At 32.0% G+C, this 20,995-nt stretch overlaps 1 protein-coding gene across 2 annotated transcripts in view; it reads right to left on the minus strand.

The window, feature by feature from the left end:
• The window catches only part of LOC145305728 (glycine receptor subunit alpha-4-like), a 65,525-nt gene that overhangs the window by 41,150 nt on the left and 3,380 nt on the right, over positions 1-20,995 (minus strand). For both annotated transcript variants that reach the window (XM_080147467.1, XM_080147468.1), the window contains exons 2-6: positions 19,156-19,265; positions 18,396-18,463; positions 15,885-15,931; positions 6,569-6,629; positions 5,666-5,784 (exon numbers count right to left, since the gene is read on the minus strand). In XM_080147467.1, coding sequence (XP_080003593.1) covers positions 5,666-5,784; positions 6,569-6,629; positions 15,885-15,931; positions 18,396-18,463; positions 19,156-19,265 — 405 coding nt within the window. The remainder of the gene's footprint in view (positions 1-5,665; positions 5,785-6,568; positions 6,630-15,884; positions 15,932-18,395; positions 18,464-19,155; positions 19,266-20,995) is intronic.

Genomic DNA, 20,995 nt, shown 5'->3' on the forward strand with positions numbered 1-20,995 from the left:
GTCGATAACTTCTGAATTGATTGATTTCTTCATTCTAGGAAAACTTAACATAGGTCCCGTAGTCGTATTCAAGTTTTAGGCTATTTTTTGATATTCCCAATTCCCCTTTAATTAAGTTCTCTTTTACTGTTTACCAGGCCTAGCTATTCTAACAATCATTTCTACAAAAAACACAACAGCTTTGGAAGTAGGGTGGGGGTATATCTTGTTTTTTTTTATGTAACTGAAGAGGGGTTGGTAAAAAGGGAAGGAAAAGGGGAAGGGGGTTGTGGGGGAAATGTTCTTTGTTTAACTTCAGTAACATATAATTAGTTATAAAAGTCGATCAAAAATAAAAAAGAATGACAACATTCATAAGTAGCGAAGCAAAATATCTATTATGAAATAGACAAACGGACAATGTGAGTTATAAAGCAGATTATCTCTTATCATAACAAAGAAAATAATAAGAGAGATAATATGTAAAAACTTAAAATCACAAAACCTTAAGAAATAAGGTTATGTTTTTGAAAGTTGTAAAAAGAAAAGCAGCTGAAGCTGCTTAAAAGCAGTCAGACTACCATAATTTTTTATACCTAATTCGGGTGCATAATGAAGGGAATATTTGCAAGAATTTTAAGCTAAATAACTTTTGTAGGAGCCGGGAAAATATGTAATGAAAAATAAATCGGCTAAAAAGCTGTTTAAAAGCAGTCTGGGCGCTTTGGATGTTTCAGCCTTCTATCTTTTATAGAAGCTGAAAAAAAAATACATTTCCCCCAAAACGTTTCAACTTATACAGAAGCTTCGCCACCAATAAAAAATATAACTTATATAATAAGTACTAGAGGCTACGCCACCTAGAAGCCTCTAGGGGCACTGAAGATAGGAGGGGGAAAAGTCGACCTCATCCCATTTTAAATTTGAGTTTCAACAGAATAAAAAAAAACTATTTTTGGGGGGGGAGGGGGGTGAAGACACCCTCCCCAAAAATAGCTTAAAACCTTCCCAGGACATATAAGAAGATATATTGTAAAGGAAAACAATATCGGTTCTGCAGTTAGCGAGATCCTTCGGGACAGACAAAAAACGCTTACTACTTTATATAATAGGATAACAATAAGCTACTACAGAAAAAAAGCGGGAAAAAATTAATTAGGAAAAGATACTATTTATGATTGTAACTTTAGTTAGTAAAATGTATCATACATATCCTAATTAAGACGTAAGGACAGACAAAGTATATGACATATTATGCAGCTACGCTACTTGATAAGTTTCTAATACAATAAAAGAAAGTGTTTCACAATTAACCTTGTAATAAGTCGGTAAAAACCAGATCAGAAATAATCCTAGTTTTATATAATTTATAAGGTTAAAGTGTCCATAGTTTTGTTCAGAAATGCAACAAATAAAAGAATATAAGATTCGGATTTTTACCTTTTTAACGAGTCCGCCTGTCTTTAATTTTTATGTGACATTTTTCGAATACTGCTTGAAAAAGATAACTAAAATTTTATTTAAAGATTATTTGACTAATTAGTTCAGCAGCTTTTTCTAACTCTCTTTTTCCGTTTGTCCATCTTTTATGTTTTCATAAAAGTAGTAATTCATTCTCCTAGATTTATTTTCTTTTGCTTGAAGGTAAAAACATATAGATTTACCAAGTTAAAAGTCAATAAAGAATATTGCGTTTATACCATATTACATTTTAGCAAACTGTTATTAGCCAAGGTTTTGTCTATTTCAAGCAGGGATGGAAGGGCCAATAGTGTATAAATCATTTAACACACCCTTCTCCTAAATCTGCTGTCTATAAAAGTTAGAATAACACATATAGAAGGGAAAAGTTTATTTACCGTCCTGTGTCCAATCCCTAGTTTAAACTTAATTTTTTTTCAGCAATTTTCCAATTGATAGGCTACTATAGGATTTTTCAAATTCGCTAGTAACTCAGATCTTATTTTATGGCTGTTTTACAGTTGGTGTTACAGGTATTGATGACGTAGTTGTCTACTTCTTATTTGATCATTACAGTTTTAAACAGGCAATATCAGCAATATATGGATAAGTTCTATTTGATTGCATGACCTTTATCTAGAAGTTATCAAAGTGCATGTTAGTGTTACTAAGTTACACCAGTCCGCGACCGTGGCTCAACACGTAGCGCATCCGCTCGTCGCCGGGAAGGTGATAGGTTCGAATCTCGGTCCGACACCACGTCAAAACTAAAGTCGTTAATGTTAAAGACTATGTCAGATGCGCGACGTAAATAGTTAGAGTGGGGGAATGCCTTTGCCCAAAACATGTGCAACTCGCTACCATGCACAGTTGGGACTTCTCAGACAAAGGTCGTGCATCTCAGAGAGTTGGTTAACCGATGGATAAATGGACGCTTTACACCGCAATCATAAGTATTGTATGTATGTTCCAAGGTGCGTGGAGAGAGGTCTAGTACCCGAAGCGACACCAGCCCCAAAGAGTCTTAACTTACTAAGTTACACCAAGGCAATCCCACTAATCCGTAAATCATAAATGTCACTCACAGCTGGTACATTTTGCATGTCTCTAGTATAGCGTGGCTAAATCCAGAATCAAACCCGACAATTTCCAGTAGGGACATCCAAGTCTTTTCAAGTCCAAGGGAGCAAAATAAGGAATGTGGAGGGGGGGGGGGATCTTATGTATTTTTTTTATTTTTGAGGGGGTTAGAATGAGGGGTTCCAAAATATTAGTGGTGAACACCACTTTACCTCCCCAAAGCCTATGCTGTCCTGATAGTAATTAGGTATTACTTATGCACCTGATCGACCTTGTTTTTTTTAAGAATTGTAATTTTAACGTCGCTTTTTTCCTGTCCTTTATACTCCATAAATTTACTAACAGTCAGCAGTCTGAAGCAAGTACTATCTGATTTATACATTTATAATATCATTATTATTATATCATAATTTTTAGGCGCGAAGCTGATTAACAAAATTAACAAAAATTTTACCATTGGTCAATTACAATGTAAACTGGTCTATCATTGGTCATTTGTATTGTATGACGTCATTTTATATTGGGCATTATGAGTTGCTTATCAGTTAAAGAAAACATCCTTGTTATAAATAAATCTTTGAGCACAAGTGTTCATTAACTCTTTATGACTAAAAATCTTCTTACTCTAAGCAATTGCAAATTTTAAAACCGCAGCCGATACAACTTCAGCCGTTTGTCTGACATGAAGAATAGCTGCCTGTGGCAACCTCTTAAAACTGTACAGTAAAAAATATGGCCTGTTTTTTCCCACCCATAAAAAAGTAATTAGTAGATGCATTAAATAGGAACATTTATAATAATATTAATATGAAATCAATTAATGTAATAAATATTAATATTTTGTGTAATGATGCCTGTAATTTGTTATTAATAAATTATATTTTTAAAAGGAAAGTCTATGCTTATAAGTTTTTAAAAAAAAACTTTTCTATAATTAGGATGTGTACATTTGATACAATTAATGAAATGTTTGAACTTATTTTCAGTTTTAACTATTTTATGATGATTCCAGTAACAATTAGGTATATTTCGTGAATTTCGTGATGGGGTGAAAACAGGGATTTTTATTGCATTTTTAAGGGGGGTTGTTGACTCAACCCCAACACCTTCCGACCGCACGTTATAAATGCAACTCTATGATCATTACCAGATAATTTGCACATGCATTTTAGATTTGTTAAGGCATAAAGCAGGGCTCGGCAGCCATAACGAAATGAACCAAAATGAATTTAACAAAGAATCTATGACATGAGTAATAATAAATCTACCAGTTTAAAGTAATATTAAAATTGAAATTCCTTGGAACTTGGTCGTTCTTGCTAATTGTGTTTTATAACATTTGTAGCCCTAATTGAATGCATTATGTTGTAAAACAAACATTACAACATCCAAAAGTAGCGAAGCAATTAAAAATAAAACAAGGTAAGAACAGACAAACAGACAAAGAATCACCAAGGTTTATCCAAGAAAATGAGTTATTTAGTGAATACTTGTTGGTCTGCAGAATCTTCAAAAAAAAAATTATGTGTCGATCTTTAATGGCAGCTGAGAAAATTACATTTCTGATTTTTCATCGCCAACAAAACTTATTGACTAACAAAATGAGTGAAAGAGTATATGCCATTCTTTGGAATATTTACAACAAATTTCTCATATTCATTTTTAATAGCAAATTAGAAAACCATAAAATCCCTATCAAAAAAAGACGTATACCCAAAGTAAGGTATATAGTAGCTTCGCTACTAAAGTATTGTGTAAAAAGTACAGATGGCAATTTTATAGCTCCAAATTAGTATTTTTGTACATTATAATTAATTGAAAATAGGATGTAATAGATTAACTAAGGGAAAAAATAGATTCATCCTCGTACTGCCAATGACACATGGGAAGCTTCCCTCAATTGAAGAACTTTCAAGATTAAGTAGTTTGAAAAGACAGTCAGAAAACGCACTACATTATATTATAGTTACTAGAATGGTTACTAGTTCTTCGACCCGGGCTTCACTGAAAATTACAACAAATGAAATCTTTTGCTTCATACAAAACCTTACTTTATATTTTGGAGAGAAATAGGTTTTAATAAATAGTTGGGAAAGGTCTATAGAACACGTTATACAAGTGTTTATTTTTAGTGAAGCAGTATCTGCATTTAAAGTAATATATACGCACCATTAGGAAAGTTTAATATTAGTAATATGTGTCATCTTACACCTTATGATTTTTAAAAGCGAAGCTTTTCTATAATTAGGGTCGGTCCGTCCGTCCGTACGTCCGTCCGAGATAGATAGCTTTTATTCGTTAATTTAGGCATGTTAGAATTGTCCTATCGATTTCAAACTTTGCATGATGATTTCTATAGTAGTTGGGTACGATTTAGAAAGCGTAGCAACTCTATAATCATTACCAGAATGTCCGTACGTCCATTTTAAACATGTTGATTTTTCTACTTTTTTAACAACAAATTTTCAAGTGTTTTAATTATCCGTTTGATCTGATTTTTAGTATATTGATTCCTGGGACAACAAAGAACAATATTATATGCGAAGCAACTCTATAATCAAGTCCAAAAATGTAAGTATGTCCATAAACATTATCCTGTTTTTAAGCAGTTTATCAACAAATTTACCTACAATTTTGATTCGACATTTATACATTTATGTTCCGATTTTTCAGTTCAGAAACTATACAAGTGTTAATGTCCGTTTGTCCTACCGTTTCAGTGCTTCGCTTTTATGGATGTTGTCATCCTTGTTACAATAAAATTTTACAAATATTAAAAAAGCTATTTTATATCAAACAGTATTTGGATAAGTGTCAATATTTTAAATATGCGCACAATTTAGAATGTATATGCGATTGATGTCTAATAGCGCTGTGTATAAGTTGGATAAGAGATCTATAGTATGGATGTATATACAGACAACTACCTCCCTTCCTTTTTCAAAGACCTCTTTTGTCTGCTTCTAAATTATTTTCTGCTATTTGACTGTGTTAATATAAGCGACACCATTTGGTTGATTTTCAATGACCCAATAGAAAGGTTGCACAAGGTGGCTGCGATGGGGAGATACATTTATTTAACCCTTTCTCCCTCTAGTGTTTTACTCTAATAGTTGGATTTTAAGAAATATTGTAAATGACTTACTTGACCATGTACATAATTTCTTTGTTCTTGTAAAGCCAAAGATAATGGTTGGGAATTGTCATGGTTTGAAATGTGACTTGTTTGGCATTCTTGAAAAAAGAATCAGGTCTCCAGATATCCTAGAAAGGAAAAATATGATATAAAAGTAACTGAATGTGTGTCTGACAGTCTGTATGTGTGTATCGAAGGATCTCTGTAACTGCTAAACTGTTATTACTCTCCTTTACAGAGAAGCATCTTATAGGTCCAGGGAAGGTTTATGACTATGGCGAGTTTACCAACACCCTCCAAAGAGCAATTGCCTATGGAAAAAAAAGAACCCTCCCTCCAAAAAAAAAAATTTTTCCTTTTAAAAATGAAATTGGAGGGTCGCCTCCCCACTCCCAACCTCATCTAAGTGCACCTAAAGGCATCTAAGGATTTTACTTTTTCAAAGGATTTTAATTTTTTTGCAAATTGTACATGAACCAAAATAACTGATGTAAAAATTAAAGTAACGTTAATTACCAATATACAAAACAAACATATAATAGGGGTGACATAAAGATTACTAGAACATACTATGCATGTTGAACCCGCAGAATTAGGGTAATTTGTTCGAGTCTGGACTCTGTGTATAACTAGAGACGTTAAAAATGGTATGCTATTATGTCAGGCGCGTGATATCAACAGTAAAATAGTGGCAATTCCTTGGCCCATAAATAGGTTCTACCCATTACCATGCACATATAGGACTTCCAGACAAAGGTCGTGCAATCGAAGGGTTGGTTGTCTATCCGAAATGGATACTTTACAATGCAAGTATAAGAAACGGAGTATGTTTCAAGGTACGTAGAAAGTTCTATAACCCGAAGCGATACCCTGCCGGTCATCATACTAAGTAAGGATGTAAAGATAGATTACCTCTAGCCATTGGACAGGTAAAATTCTATATTCTTCAGTCATATTTGCTGGTAACTTCAACCTGAATAGATAAATGGATTGATAGTGAGGAATTTAGATAGATAAAAAGTTAAAATATTATGTAGATAGAAGGTAGATGTCTTATAATAAAGAAACAGTATCAATACCGAAGGAACCCATTAACCGCTAAACCGATATGGTTATCCTATACAGTGCAGTGTAGCTTCTCATAGGTCCTGGGAAGTATATAACTATTTAAGGGGAGGGTACCACCATTCTCCCAAGAGAAATCATCCCAAGAAAAAAATTCCCTCAAAACAAATTTTCTTTTTTTAAAAAGTTAATTTAATGAATAATCTAAATTATAAATGAAATAGAACATTAGGTAAATGATTAATATTGAACCATATTTGCTACAAGTTTCAACCTTAAATTAATAGGATTAGTCAGTTTGGTGGGCTGGTTAGAACCATGGAGGTGGGGATAGGTCAAAAGAAATAAATTTTCATGCAGTTTTCCTATTAAGCAAAATAATTTCTTACGACTTATGTTACTTAACATCAAGAGCTTAGTTTTTTATTCCCTAAATAAATAAGGGAAAAAGTTTTCATCTTTCATTGATATATCCCTAAAATCTTGGCTAAAACTAACTCAACACTGTTAGTTAGTAGTTACCCAGGGAGTAAGGGAGGGGACAATAGGCAATTAATTAAAGTTAAGAGTTTTCGCTAAAAGGCTATGAAATCCAGATTTATCCAGAAAATTTGAAGGAAATTGTAAAGGGTGTGTTAATCAAATTTTGAAAACTATAAAATAAGAAAAAAGTTCTAAGAAAAAAACATTCATTTGAAAATTAGATTACCAGCACATCAGACTGACGTAACCATTCTGTAATTAATTACTAGAAAAATAGTCCCTGGAACCCGTTCACCACATAGACCCATAACCATAAATTTAAGGGTTCCTAGATTGTTTATTACACAAATATCACAATAAAGTTTTTTATCTATGAAATGATATTTTCTAGAGAAAGAAAATTGGTAAAACCAGCCATCTCAAAACAAATTAAGTTTATTGATACTCGTCTGCCATATTCAAAACTAAATCAGCGAGTTAGCGGTATTTGATGTGCTAGTACCCAAAGTCAGTCAGAACCTGCTAAATTCTTGCACATTTCCTTTAAGCCACTACCCAAAGTCTAAGAGTCCTAAAAATTGAATATTCGATCCATTGGCCCCTCCCTTACTCCCTGGTAGTTACCTCTTTCTAACATATTAATAAGGCAAATCTAATTTAAATTACATTTTAAAAACTAGCGGATACGCTACTCGGATCTACGGGCTCTGCATTTGACAGCCTAAAACCATAACAGGAACTATGTAAAGCTTACCTAAAATGGAGAAACCAACCGGTTCAGTAGTTATTGAGATCTTAAGCTTCAGACAAAAAATTTCATTACTTTATATAATAGATTAATAGGATAAGAGAAAATGTTCATGGTTTTAGTCAAAGAAGTGTCGCTAGATTTAGTAAGTTAAGTTCAGGAACAATGTATAAGGCAATGTAGATAAATATCATTGGTTTCAAAGTTTCGACACTTCTAGTTTGCACCAACTAAACAAGATGAAGAACCCCAAACTGTCCCACTTTGAGAAAGACGATTCCAGTGACGTCATATACGTTTAGGGAAGGGGGGAAGAAAATCTCTTCCCTTTTCTCCCATCTCTTTTGAAGAGATTTTCTTCCCCCCTTCCCTTTTTCTTTCCCGAAACGTATATGCTGTCACTGGAATCGTCTTTCTCAAAGTGGGACAGTTTGGGGTTCGTCATCAAGATTTATTAAAAGTATTTTTTAGACAACGATTGAGAAAAATCTTTTGGAATACTGAGTTTATTTTAAAATCTAATGCCCTCTCACTCCCTGGATTAGTATTTCAGAAAGACAGGGAAAAAAACGTATGCCATAGCTTTGCTAGTAAAAAATATTTTTTTGCTTAAAAATCTAAATTTTATTTCTCAACAAGCAGGGGAATGTAAAATTGGCAAATTGAATGAAATTACATAATCTCATTGAGCTAACAGCACAGCAGTGGGGTGTGGCTTTGATACAGCAAAATTTAAATGTGAATCATAAAAATTTTTTTCTTCAGCTGCTACTCTACCACTAGTTGGTAAAAAAAAGCATGTTGATATCTGACAACTGATTCTAATAAGATTTTTAATGATTTCATTTGAATTAATTAGAAAACGAAGTAATTTGTCAATTAAAAAGCTAAAATTAGATTCGATCAATCAATGTTGTAGATTAAGAGAAATTATCTTCGTATGTTTTATCTTAGAATAATGTAATCAAGTTTCTTCATGTTAAAAAGAGCCAATTAATGTACAATTATGTACATAAGTAACAAAACAAAAACAAGTTGTGATATCACCTAAACAGAGGTGGATTAAAAAACTTTTGCCTCACTACAAATTCTTTACCTCACTAAAATTAGTGAGGCTTGCTAAAATTTTAGAGGGGATAATTTTGCCTCATTATTTTAGTGAGGCAAAATGCCAAAAAAATAATTTGAAAATTCACCTCAGTTTTAATCTGTTAAAGTGACAATTTACATCTCTGTCATTAAAAATGCTACAAAATATTCTTTGAATCGAATTTAGCTGATTTGTGACCACATAAATGGCATATACAGCATACGAATGTGAAAAAGTTTAAATTCATAGTTTGAATATGGAAAACTTTCCTCAATATAATGTTTACTTTAAAACTGGATTTTAACAATGAATTTTCACAAAAATGGTGGGTTTTCTTTGGTCATGCTGTTTTTATAGCCTAAAGCGAATCTATCATTTTTTTATCTGTAATCCTCCAAGTTTGAACTCAGTAATAGTGTCTGACTGATTATGACGTAACAAAAAAAATAGCCAATGAGAGGCCGTTATTGACCAATGGTAAAATTTATAGTGGCTAATTTTTTTTGTTACGTCATAATCAGTCAGACACTATTACTGTGTTCTCCAAGTTTTGTTCTCTTATAGGTTGATTCATTCATTTCTTATCGCATACATTTCAAATGGTATAGAATACTGAGTGAGAGGGGACAATGGGCTGTTTATGACCCTAGTCCCCAAAGTTTATAATACCGTTTTCTAATTGGTTGGATTAACAACTTTGGGGACTCTAGTGAGTTTTGATTGGTTTGCTAATTAAGTTAAGTGTTCAAACGTTTCAACAACTATATTTAATCTACATAAGGGGTAATTTTGTGTATCTTCATTGGAATGTACATCAATTTATGACCAAAAGTCTTATATAACCAAAAGAAAGAATTCAAGCTACATATACCTTTGATAAATCTCACAAAATACCAACAAACATAAGGTTTTAATTCTTTGGGATAGGTTGCGACTTTAATTATAACTTAAACTTGGATAAGTTTTATGTTTATCAACACAGCAGCCAAAATTCCAAGTATTTCTCAAACTTATTTTACAGAATAATGCAAATTCACTTTGTTTAATTCAAAGCCATCAAATCAGACTTTATTGAAAACAAGGGTGTAAACATCCATAAATGCTTTAATAATTTTGTAATTCAAACAAAGTTAATCATATAAAAAATGAGAAAACTGTACATTATTTTATTAATAAAATATAAAGGCTTATACTAGCGGCTAAGCCTCTAGAGGCCTCTGGCGAGGAGGGGAGTCGAACCTCCTCCACTTTCCAATTTGGTTTTGAAAAAAAAAGTAAAATTTATTCAAGGTGTGATTTCTCTCGAGAGGATGGTCGTACCCTCCTTAAAAGTAGTTATAAACCATCCCAGGACTCAGCGGTTGAAATGATTATAAGTTACAGAAAAAAACCTTACTACCATATATTATAGAAGATCAACTGAAAAATATTCTATCATGCAACTTTTTCCTTTGATTTACACCCATTTTCTTCTTTACTTTAAGCTATAAAAGTTTTATTCAATTCTCCAACTTTTATTTAAGAATTTTTTATAATACTTTTAAGTAATAATAATAAAAACTTTGCTTTTCATTATCAAAATTTACAATCACTGTAGTCACCATTTTCTTAGATATTTTGTTTCCTTTGCCTTTTTAATTTGAGAAAGAAAGATAAATTTATGTATCTTTATGGATCAAGAACATATTACCTAGTATTTTTTTTTTTAAATCTAATAATTATTTCCTGCTAAATCTCATGCTAAATTTCCCTTTCTGGGTATAGTGGCAACGCACCTTAAGGGGCGATTCTTCGTATTTTTTTCACAGTAGCTTTTCTCCTATTTCTAGCCCCTGCGGGGGGCACTAACCCTGCCTAACCATGTGGGGCAATCACCTAACCAAATATAACCTAACCTAACCTTAAATAACTTATAAAAAGCCATTTTGAAAAAAAAGACGAATCGCGCCATTTTTCTTCCTTACAAATATATTAGAAACTAGTGAATCTAGGGGAGGAGCGGACTGTTTGGTCTGTTTATTACTCAAGTCCCCAAAGTTTTTTAAAAACGTTGTCTTATAATTGACTTAAGAATTATGGGGACTTTTATTGAATTTTAATTGGTTGGTTCATTAAATTTAACGGCCATTGCATTATTCCTTAAGATCCCTGAGTGAATCTATTCGTAATTTAAAATCAACTCTAACTAAAATTGATTTTCTTAGCTGTGATTAAAGGTAGATGTTTAAAATTTCTTGAGAAGATTCTAATGACTAATGAATAACAAATATATTGAAAAAGTGATTATCTTGGCTGCTGTTAATGATAATTGTCTGAAAATTCTCATAAATATTCACTTAATCATTGAGAATCCTAAATATTCCCTATTGTTTGCAATAACCTATTTTATTTGTTTTTGAACTCTTCTTCTTATGAATAATATTTATCCTTGTTTTGATTGATATGTTAGGTAAGGTTAGGTGCCTAAAAAATTTAAATCTAATGTGTTTAAACTTTAGGGCAAAAAGTATCGCACATTGAAGGCTCTCCGCAGGTGTTTGCATACAAGCTACAATTGGGCTTGATCCACCTCTTTTCTTTTGATCCTGATTTAAGATTTTACCATTTGTTGGCAGCACCAGATATGAAAATGCACCAAAAGGTTTAGAAAAACTGTTTTTACACTGTGGTTAATCCTAGGAAGCATTGGGTTGAAACAATAGTTTATGTCGATCATATAAGATTCAATAATAACGGCCATCATTAAAATAAGCATAAGAATAATCCGAAAATGACTCTTTAGCCTTTATGCATTATTGAGTTGTAGCTCTTCTAGATTATTTGTAGGCCTTGTTGTCTCATACCCATATAGGTGTGTAGAACTGCATATGGGGCTAGTTAGAATATAAGTGATATTGGACAAAATCTTTTACAATAACAAAAAGAGATAGGGTTTCTTATGCCTAACATATTCCTTTATATCTATTATTAATTAAATTAGGCTCCTAGGCTAAGGAATTTTTTAGTATTCATTAGTGAACTTAGTCGTTACAACAAGCCGTTTGGCCAGTAGCCAAATATAAAGATACAAAAAAATACAAAATTAATTACTAAAAGCTGCTATAGGATTAGTTACACTGTATAAACATATCTAGGGTTTAGCAACACAGGGAAGGAAATCATATTTTCCTTCTTGCCTTTTCTTTTCATCTTTTTTTTTAGAGGAAAGTAAGTCAAAATTTGATATGTCTTTTTTCTGTTTTTTTATGAATGAAAGTGGAATTCTATACTTTTTTGTTATTTAAGGCAGAAGTAGAACAGCAAAGTAGAAGTTAGAAGCCCGTTAATTTTTTTATTTTTGGGGAATATAGCTACCCTTAAAAATATTAAGGGGGGTATAACCGATTATTCAAAGCTTTTGTTTGTTTATAATTTTGATGTGTTTTTCCCACAAACTAGATTCATGTGTTTGAGGGGCATTTTACCCCCCCCCCCCTTCCCTTTAAATTAAACCCCAATGCAATGGTATAATTTTTCTTAAAAGTGCAGGCTCCCGACGGGAATCAAACCCATTTCATAATGTTTTTATTTGCTTTCTTAATCAAAATCTGTGAGGGAAAAATCCTTCTTGTTTGTTTGCTTATTGACAGCTTCGGATGAGTGTTTTTCCACTCTTAACATCAATAAAAAAAATTAAATAATCAAGTTTCTTTTCTTTTACGTTGAACTGGTGGCTGCTCCCCTTGCATCTAGGGGAATTGTGTTTCAGGAGAAGGGCCAGGGCAGAGAAATAGCCTAAAACCATGACTTAGAAGCTAAATTTGGCTAATCAAATTTCAAACCTACGAGTATTTTATCTAAAATAAAGGACTTAGTCGGTTGAATGGTTTGCATCCAGGGAAATTGTGTTTAAGGGGAAGGGCCAGGGCAGAGAAATAGCCTAAAACCATGACTTAGAGGCTAAATTTGGCTAAGCAAATTTCGAACCGATGAGTAGATTATCAAAAATAAAGGACTTAATCGGTTGAGTGGTTAGCGAAATATTAACAATCAAAACAAAACCTTACTACTTATTATAATAGGATAGCATAGCTGTTCTATAACTAAAGTCTGTCCTTTCTTCATTTAAGACACCATAACAACCCAATTCTCTTAAAGTTTTTTTCAAACAAAAGCATTTGATGACTTTTTCAGAATGGCCTAAAACCAATTAATATCTGCTGGATTAGAACCGGTTTTCAGCCATGTATAGCATCTATATTGCAGACAGTATTCCACGAATATTAAAAAAGAATCATAAAATTACGGGCATTCGGCTTATAACACTGGTTCAAAAGAAATATTTTTTATTTTAATATTCGCGAAAATCTGACTTTAATACTATATGCGATAAATAACTATTATTGGATAATGCTTGATTTAACGAAAGAAATTTATTCTATTTTATTCTTTTTTCATATAGATACTTATTTGGTTATTCTTTTAGCCTAAAGTCCTTAATTTGAATTTAGATTAAATTTATTTGTAAACTAATAAGATGTAGATTAGATTAATTTCGACTAATAATTTTGGCGAGACATTTCAGTTACAGATTATATGTACATAAAACAAGGATGACATATAAAAGCGAAGCTCTTAAACGGTATGACAGAAGAACATTAACTCTTGTTAAGTTTAAAACTAAATATACAAAATATGAATATACAAGTTTAGACAAAATTATACATAAATTTGTTACAAAACTTCTTAAATACAAAATACTGTTTAAGGACATACTGACATTTTAGAACTTGAAATTAGAGATGCTTCGCTTATAATATTGTACCTTATTGTAATGGAAATCAGTTCTCAAAAAATCAGACCAATCGGATGATTATATCACATAAAAACTGTTGTTGAAAAAGTTAAAAATCAACTTGTTGAAAATGGACGTACTGATATTATGGTAACGATTATGGAGTTGTTAAGCTTTCTAAATCGTACCTAACTACTACAGAAATCATCATCAAAGTTTGAAATCGATAGGACAATTCTAACATGCCTAAATTAACGAAAAAAGCTATCCTATACGTACGGGCGGATGTACGGACCGACCCTAATAATGAAAAGCTTCGCATTTTAAAAAATAAATGAAAAAATCTTTTACATTGATTTAGGAGAAGGGGAATCTAAATTGGGGGGGAGGGGGAGGGTTGACCCTTAAAGGACATAAATAGTTGGAAGGAATGTACAATTTTTTCTTGGGAATTAAGTACCCTCCTCCAAAATAGAAGAAAACCTACCCAAGCCTATAAAAAGCTTTGTTGCTATAAGAATTATACAAATATTTATATTTTCCTTATATACAGGTATTACCAGGGATATAGGAATTAAAGTGTAAAGGGTCAAAATAAAGCCTGAGCCTTAAATGAGTAGTTGTAAAGTTTATTCAATGCCTACCTAGTAGGATTTAACCATTGCTGTAAGGACTGGTCAATGGTTGATTTATAATGCTTTATATCAGCTTTTATTGTGTGTTGTCACAAAGTCAGATAGAGCATACAAAAATAAAAGTTTACAGCGCTCTAATGGAATCGGCAAGAAGATTAATTTATATTTCATTTACCCAACCCCGAAAAAAATAGTGTAAAGAGATAATTTATCATACATTATCCTATCCCTTAACCCCTGATTACACTATGAAGGTTTGAGGTATGGTTGTCTAATGAAATAAGTGAAAGTAAGGTAATTTTCTTTTCTTTTTTTCTTATTTCATCCTCACACACACACTAGCATTCAACATAAAATAAGTTAAAGGCAACTAATATTCCCCACTTTCCAAAATAAATGGTTAAATTAATTGATATACTAGCGACTATGCTCCTAGCCTCTTAATTTTGTAGATTTATGGTGATTTTCTTCAAAGTGCCCAGCGAGCACAGAATACCCCCAATCCTCTTACTTTTAAAATAAATTAATCATAAGGGAGGAGGGGGGGTGGTTGTGTTTTTTCTTTCTGCACAACCCTTGCTGGAGGACCTTACCCTGCGGAACAACTATGTGCCTAATATAGATTTACAACCTATCTCCTTTTTTAAAATTGATTTTTAAATAAGGGGGAAATGGATAGGGGGGTTCTGGTCTTACTAGGCTCTTTAAGGGAAACCGCAAAAATTATTTATTAAGATGGAAAAAATTAAATTTTTTGGAAAGTAGATTATTAATCTAAATCTATCCAAACATGATCTTGCCTTTAACTTAATTTTATTCTGGCCCAGTGTGCTTAGACTTGCCCACAATAAGAGTATGTCCATACAATTAGGCAAATCTTTATATCAATGTACATGTGTGGTTAGTTGTCAAGTAAGATAACCTAAACTGCTAGACTGGTTAACAATTTCCCAAATCGACAACTTCACATATACATAGACATCCTGTTACTTTTATATAAGAATTACTTTTAGGATGTTTTGTGTAAAGAAATATGTTATTTGATTATTGATTATATTCTTACATCTGACACATATTATGTTAATATTATCATAATACAAATAGGTACACTGTCTATCTATCTATCTATCTATCTATCTATCTATCTATCTATCTATCTATCTATCTATCTATCTATCTATCTATCTATCTATCTATCTATCTATCTATCTATCTATCTATCTATCTATCTATCTATCTATCTATCTATCTATCTATCTATCTATCTATCTATCTATATATCTATGTATATATCTATCTATCAATCTATCTATCTATCTATCTATCTATATATCTATATATCTATCTATCTATCTATCTATCTATCTATATATCTATATATCTATCTATCTATCTATCTATCTATCTATCTATCTATCTATCCTGGTAGTTACCTATGGTCCTGCCAGCTTTGTCCAAAGAAAATATCAGCCGCATACGTCTAAACAAAAGAAACAGGTTTTATCAACATAGCTACTCTATAATCAATGTCTTACTCTGATGTCTGTGTGTCTGTCTGTAACGAAGGATCTTGCTAACCGCTAGACCGATATGGTTCTGCTTTACAGAGAAGCTTCTCATAATCCTGGGAAGTTTTAAAGCTGTTTTGTGGGAGGGTACCTCTACCCTTTCAAGAGTAATCGCCCCTTGAAAAAAAATCCAACTTAGAAAAATATTTGAAATATTGAAAACTAAAATTGAAATTGAGAGCGATGTAGACTCTCTATTCCCTTTAGTGCCTATAGACATAGCCGCTAGTTATTAATTTTGGAAAAAAAATCCATCTTGACCTTAACTACTAAAGGTCAAAAACTAAAACTTTTTTATTATCCGTTATAAAATGATAATAAAATACTTTCAAAGTCAATATAGAACAAAAAACAGTCTATATAATATAAAAGTATAACATTGAAAAAAATAACTTTTTCTTTCTGGTGGACAAACTAACTTTTATTTCCAAAAGGCCTTGACACTTAACACTGAGTGCTAGAAAACAAAATAAGTTTGGGGGAATTTATGGGATAAGACAATGGAAAATAAATTGATGTACTTCCCTAATAATGATGAACAAAATTACCCCTTCTGCACTTTGAAAAATTTTGACTCCGCTGGTTTGTTCCAAACAATTAAGATTTCATAAAAGTACCAAACTTTTTGGCCAATTAATAAGACAATATGTTCAAAATACTTTGGGATAATATACAGTTCAATGAAACATAATTTGTGCAATTTGTGCAAAATTGTAGATATAAATTGAAAATTTGATGTTTTAAAATTTCTAAGGCTTGCAACATTGGACATAGTAAAATTGTCTGACTCTGATTATGACGTAAAAAGAAATAGCCAATGAGAGGCCAGTATACACTGTAATTGACCAATGGTAAAGTTAATAGTGGCCTCTCATTGGTTAATTTTTTTACGTCATAATCAGAGTCAGACACTTTTACTAGGTTCGCTACATTCATTTTTTCGAAAAAATAATTATCATGCAAAAAAAAGCTATTGAAATTTTCAAAGTTGAAAAATGGATCTTTTGGGTTTATCTTTTAGAATAAACTTTACATAAAACTTTATTTGGTTTTGAAGCAGACAGTGATTATTTCCCCATGTAGTTATAGTACTATCTGGTGAGTATTTACTTCTGCATATTATCACATCAAATTCTAAGAAGACAAAATAGCGAAGACATTTAATTAAAGGGAAAATGATCTTTTTGTTCTTATTTCATATATATTATACATTTGGTTTTAATTAGGAACACTTTGACTTAATAAGAGTATTTGACTACAACCAAACACCCAACTTTACGAAACTACGCAAAAATAAATTACCCTTTTTGCGGTTTTGATGATTTGACACATGTGAGGAATTGAATGCACACTTCTATCTATATTCTATCTATAATGGGAAAGGGAAATGGCACCCCTAGAAGAGAAAACGTATTATGCAATAGACTTTTTGTCTAAAAATGAGCTGAAAAAGTTCTGTGAGAAGCAACCATTAAAATAACTAGCGCCTACGCCCCTGACATCTAGGAGATCAATGTATTTAAAAAAAAATAGCCTAAAATCATCAAGGTCCTATTTAAAACTTTTCTAAAAAAGAGCTAAATCGGTTTAGTCCAAGTAAAAATCCTTTATGAACTATCTATAATACAAAGTAGAACGATGTCTGTCCGTCTGTCTGTCTGTCTGTCCGTCTGAAGCTTAAGATCTCGGTAACTGCTGAACCGAATGGGCTCTACTCTTCAGGGAATGTACCTACTGGTCCTATGGTGGGACACCCCCAACCCCCCCAAAAACAAAAAATCCCCCCTCAATTTTTATTTATTTTTTTTTATTTTGTAGAAAATTTTCTTGGTCTTTTTTTTTTTTTTTGCAGGAGATTTCCTTGGTCCTTTTACGAATTTAACCTTAATTTGTTTTATCACCTCTTGGGGCAAAGCCCCTAGAGGCTAGGGGCGAAGCCGCTAGTTTTATATTAAAGGATTAAATTTTTTCATGAGCACTATCTCTGTATCTTTTTCTGTAATTTTGTAATGTGTTCATATTTCAGGTCATGTTTTTGGTATTCTTATATTACAGAATAAAAAAACAAAAGAGGCATGTAGTTTCGATTGTTAATTTGGGCATGTTAGAATCCTTCTTTCGATTTCAAATCGGACATGTATCAGTTAGTTATAATATGGAAAGCCATGTAACGTCATTAAATGAGGGAGATCAGAGAAGAAGCGGGAAAGAAAACCCCTGAAAAAGAGATGGATAATCCCTCATTTTTATGACGTCATATGGCGGATTTTTTTTCTCGCCATAATTAACAATTATAAATGTTTGTTTGTATAACTGTCTGTTTGGTTTAGTTTTGCTTTTACGGTTGTTGTCATTCTTATTTGAAAAAAAACTTACCATAGATCCCTCATTAATACTGTCCAAACTAAGGACTGTCACGTGAAACAACACTTTTGTGGGGGCGCCTGAAAAAATAATATTTTTTGCTAGGCTACTCTAAACGTGTGATGTGTCGAGCTGTTTGTCCGTATTGTAAATGTCTTTCCTCATCTACAACCTTCCTTTTATATAATAAACTAGCGGCTTTGCCCCTAAAGGCCTCTAGTGATGGGGGAGTTAAATCCCAAAACCAATTCCTTAAAATTTAGATTTTAAAAAAGTTTTTTTAAAATAATTTTTTATTTTAGTGTTTTTAAAAATGATTTTTTTTGGAAGGGGGGATAATTTTTTTCTAAAGCGATCTTCTTGGGAGGGTTGTAGTATCCTCCCCCAAAACAGTTATAAACCTTCCCGGGACCTATGAGAAGCTATCCTGTTAAAGAGAACCCGATCGGTTCAAAGGTTAGCGAGATCCTTCGGTACAAACAAACAAACAGACATCATTATGCTTTGTATTTTAGATAAGTATGTAATCTTAATGCCTTGCCTTATTCAATTACTGTAATAAACCTAATCTTATATTATTGATGAAAAAGCTCCTTAAAATTTGTTGTACAGCGAATAAGAAATCTTGTTTATTTTTAGTTTGGGGACCAAAATAATTTACAGTCCATTAAAAGATAAAAAAATCGTCAAAAATATCAACAAAATCTTTCATTGAATCAATATAATTGTGACATACAGACTGACTGATAGACAAACTTAAAAAAAAACTTACCGCCAGGTTTTGGTGGTCGCATTTTATCATAGTATCGTCTGTCTACGATGTCGTCAAATTTCAATGGTTCATGATCACCACCATTGTTGGAATAGGCACTCTTCTCTGAACTAAATTAAGGAAAATCAATTTTAAAATGTAACGCGGCATTATCAGATATTCGTGCGCGTAAGTTCTCCGTTTTATGATTAGTTTTAATAGATAAAATGGCATAGTAACACCTCAATTATTATTGTATGTGCACTTCTTTTAACTAAAAGATACATAATTGGTGATAATAGCTCAGTAACACCTTTTCAATTATAAGAAAAACTTTAAACTATAGATATTAAAAATGGATTAGTAACACCTCCATTGTTTGAATCGGCACTCTTCTCTGAACTAAATAAAGAAACATTTTGAAATGTTTCGCGGCATTATTAAGTATAGTAATGCTTAAATTCTACATTGTATGATAAGTTTTAATTTAATAATAGAATGGCTCAGTAACGCCTTGATTATTACAGTATGCGCTTTTCTCTGAACTAAATAGATAGATAGTTAATGATAATGGCCCAGTGACACCTCTATTTTTAGAAGAAAAAAAAACAGCACTAAATTTTGAAATTCCTCGTTTTGTGCATTTTATTTGTAATATAATAATCGAAATTAATGGCCAAATAACACCTACACTATCCTTGAAAATGTAAAAGTAACCGGATGTCTTTGTCTGTCCTTAGATTAAGACATCGCTAAAAGATGAATGCCACGTTTCTTGATTGATTGATTGACTAAACAGAGTATACGACTATTTATTTAATCATTTAAACAAAAGCGAAATGATGAACACAGTAATAGTGTCTGACTGATTATGATGTAACAAAAAAAATTAGCCAATGAGAGGCCGTTATTGACCAGTGGTAAAATTTATAGTGGCCTCTCATTGGCTAATTTTTTTTGTTACGTCATAATCAGTCAGACACTATTACTGTGTCCCGAAATGATTAAATAAATAGTTGTATACTCTGTTTAGTCAATCAATCAATCAAGAAACGCGGCATTCATCTTTCAAAAAGACATCGCTAAAAGATGAATGCCGCGCTTCTTGATTGATTGATTGACTAAACAGAGTATACAACTATTTATTTAATCATTTAAACAAAAGCGAAATGATGAACACAGTAATAGTGTCTGACTGATCATGACGTAACAAAAAAAATTAGCCAATGAGAGGCCGTTATTGACCAGTGGTAAAATTTATAGTGGCCTCTCATTGGCTAATTTTTTTTGTTACGTCATAATCAGTCAGACACTATTACTGTGTTCCGAAATGATTAAATAAATAGTTGTATACTCTGTTTAGTCAATCAATCAATCAAGAAACGCGGCATTCATCTTTCAAAAACCCATCTCTGGTCCGAAATTGTCCTCCTTTACAATGAACTTATATAAAAGAAGACGAAAAATAATTATATAAGGATATTAAAATAACCATAATGAACAGTAAAATATAAATTTTTCTGTAGCGTAAAAAAAAAACTTGACACGCGACATAAGAATTCCATTATTATATCTTTACACATATAACGTCATAGACATTTTGTAATACATAGACATTTTTCTAGACACCTTCCTCATTACTAGCCTTAAACCTGCATAGAACCAATTTAAAATTTACTTTGATAACAAAAGCAAATATACTTGAAATTGTATAGTAGCTTTGCTAATAAAACTAGGCCATAAGTTCCAGGGATATTAAAAAGTAAGATAAATTGATGTCCTCTGATTATAATTAACAAAAGTAACCCCTTAGAGAGAATAAAATCATTAGTGTAAATTTTGTATACTTCTGGTCATTATT

The sequence above is a fragment of the Acartia tonsa genome, chromosome 14, assembly GCF_053477335.1.
Source record: "Acartia tonsa isolate MP-2025a chromosome 14, ASM5347733v1, whole genome shotgun sequence".
Classification (NCBI taxonomy): Eukaryota; Metazoa; Arthropoda; class Copepoda; order Calanoida; family Acartiidae; genus Acartia; species Acartia tonsa.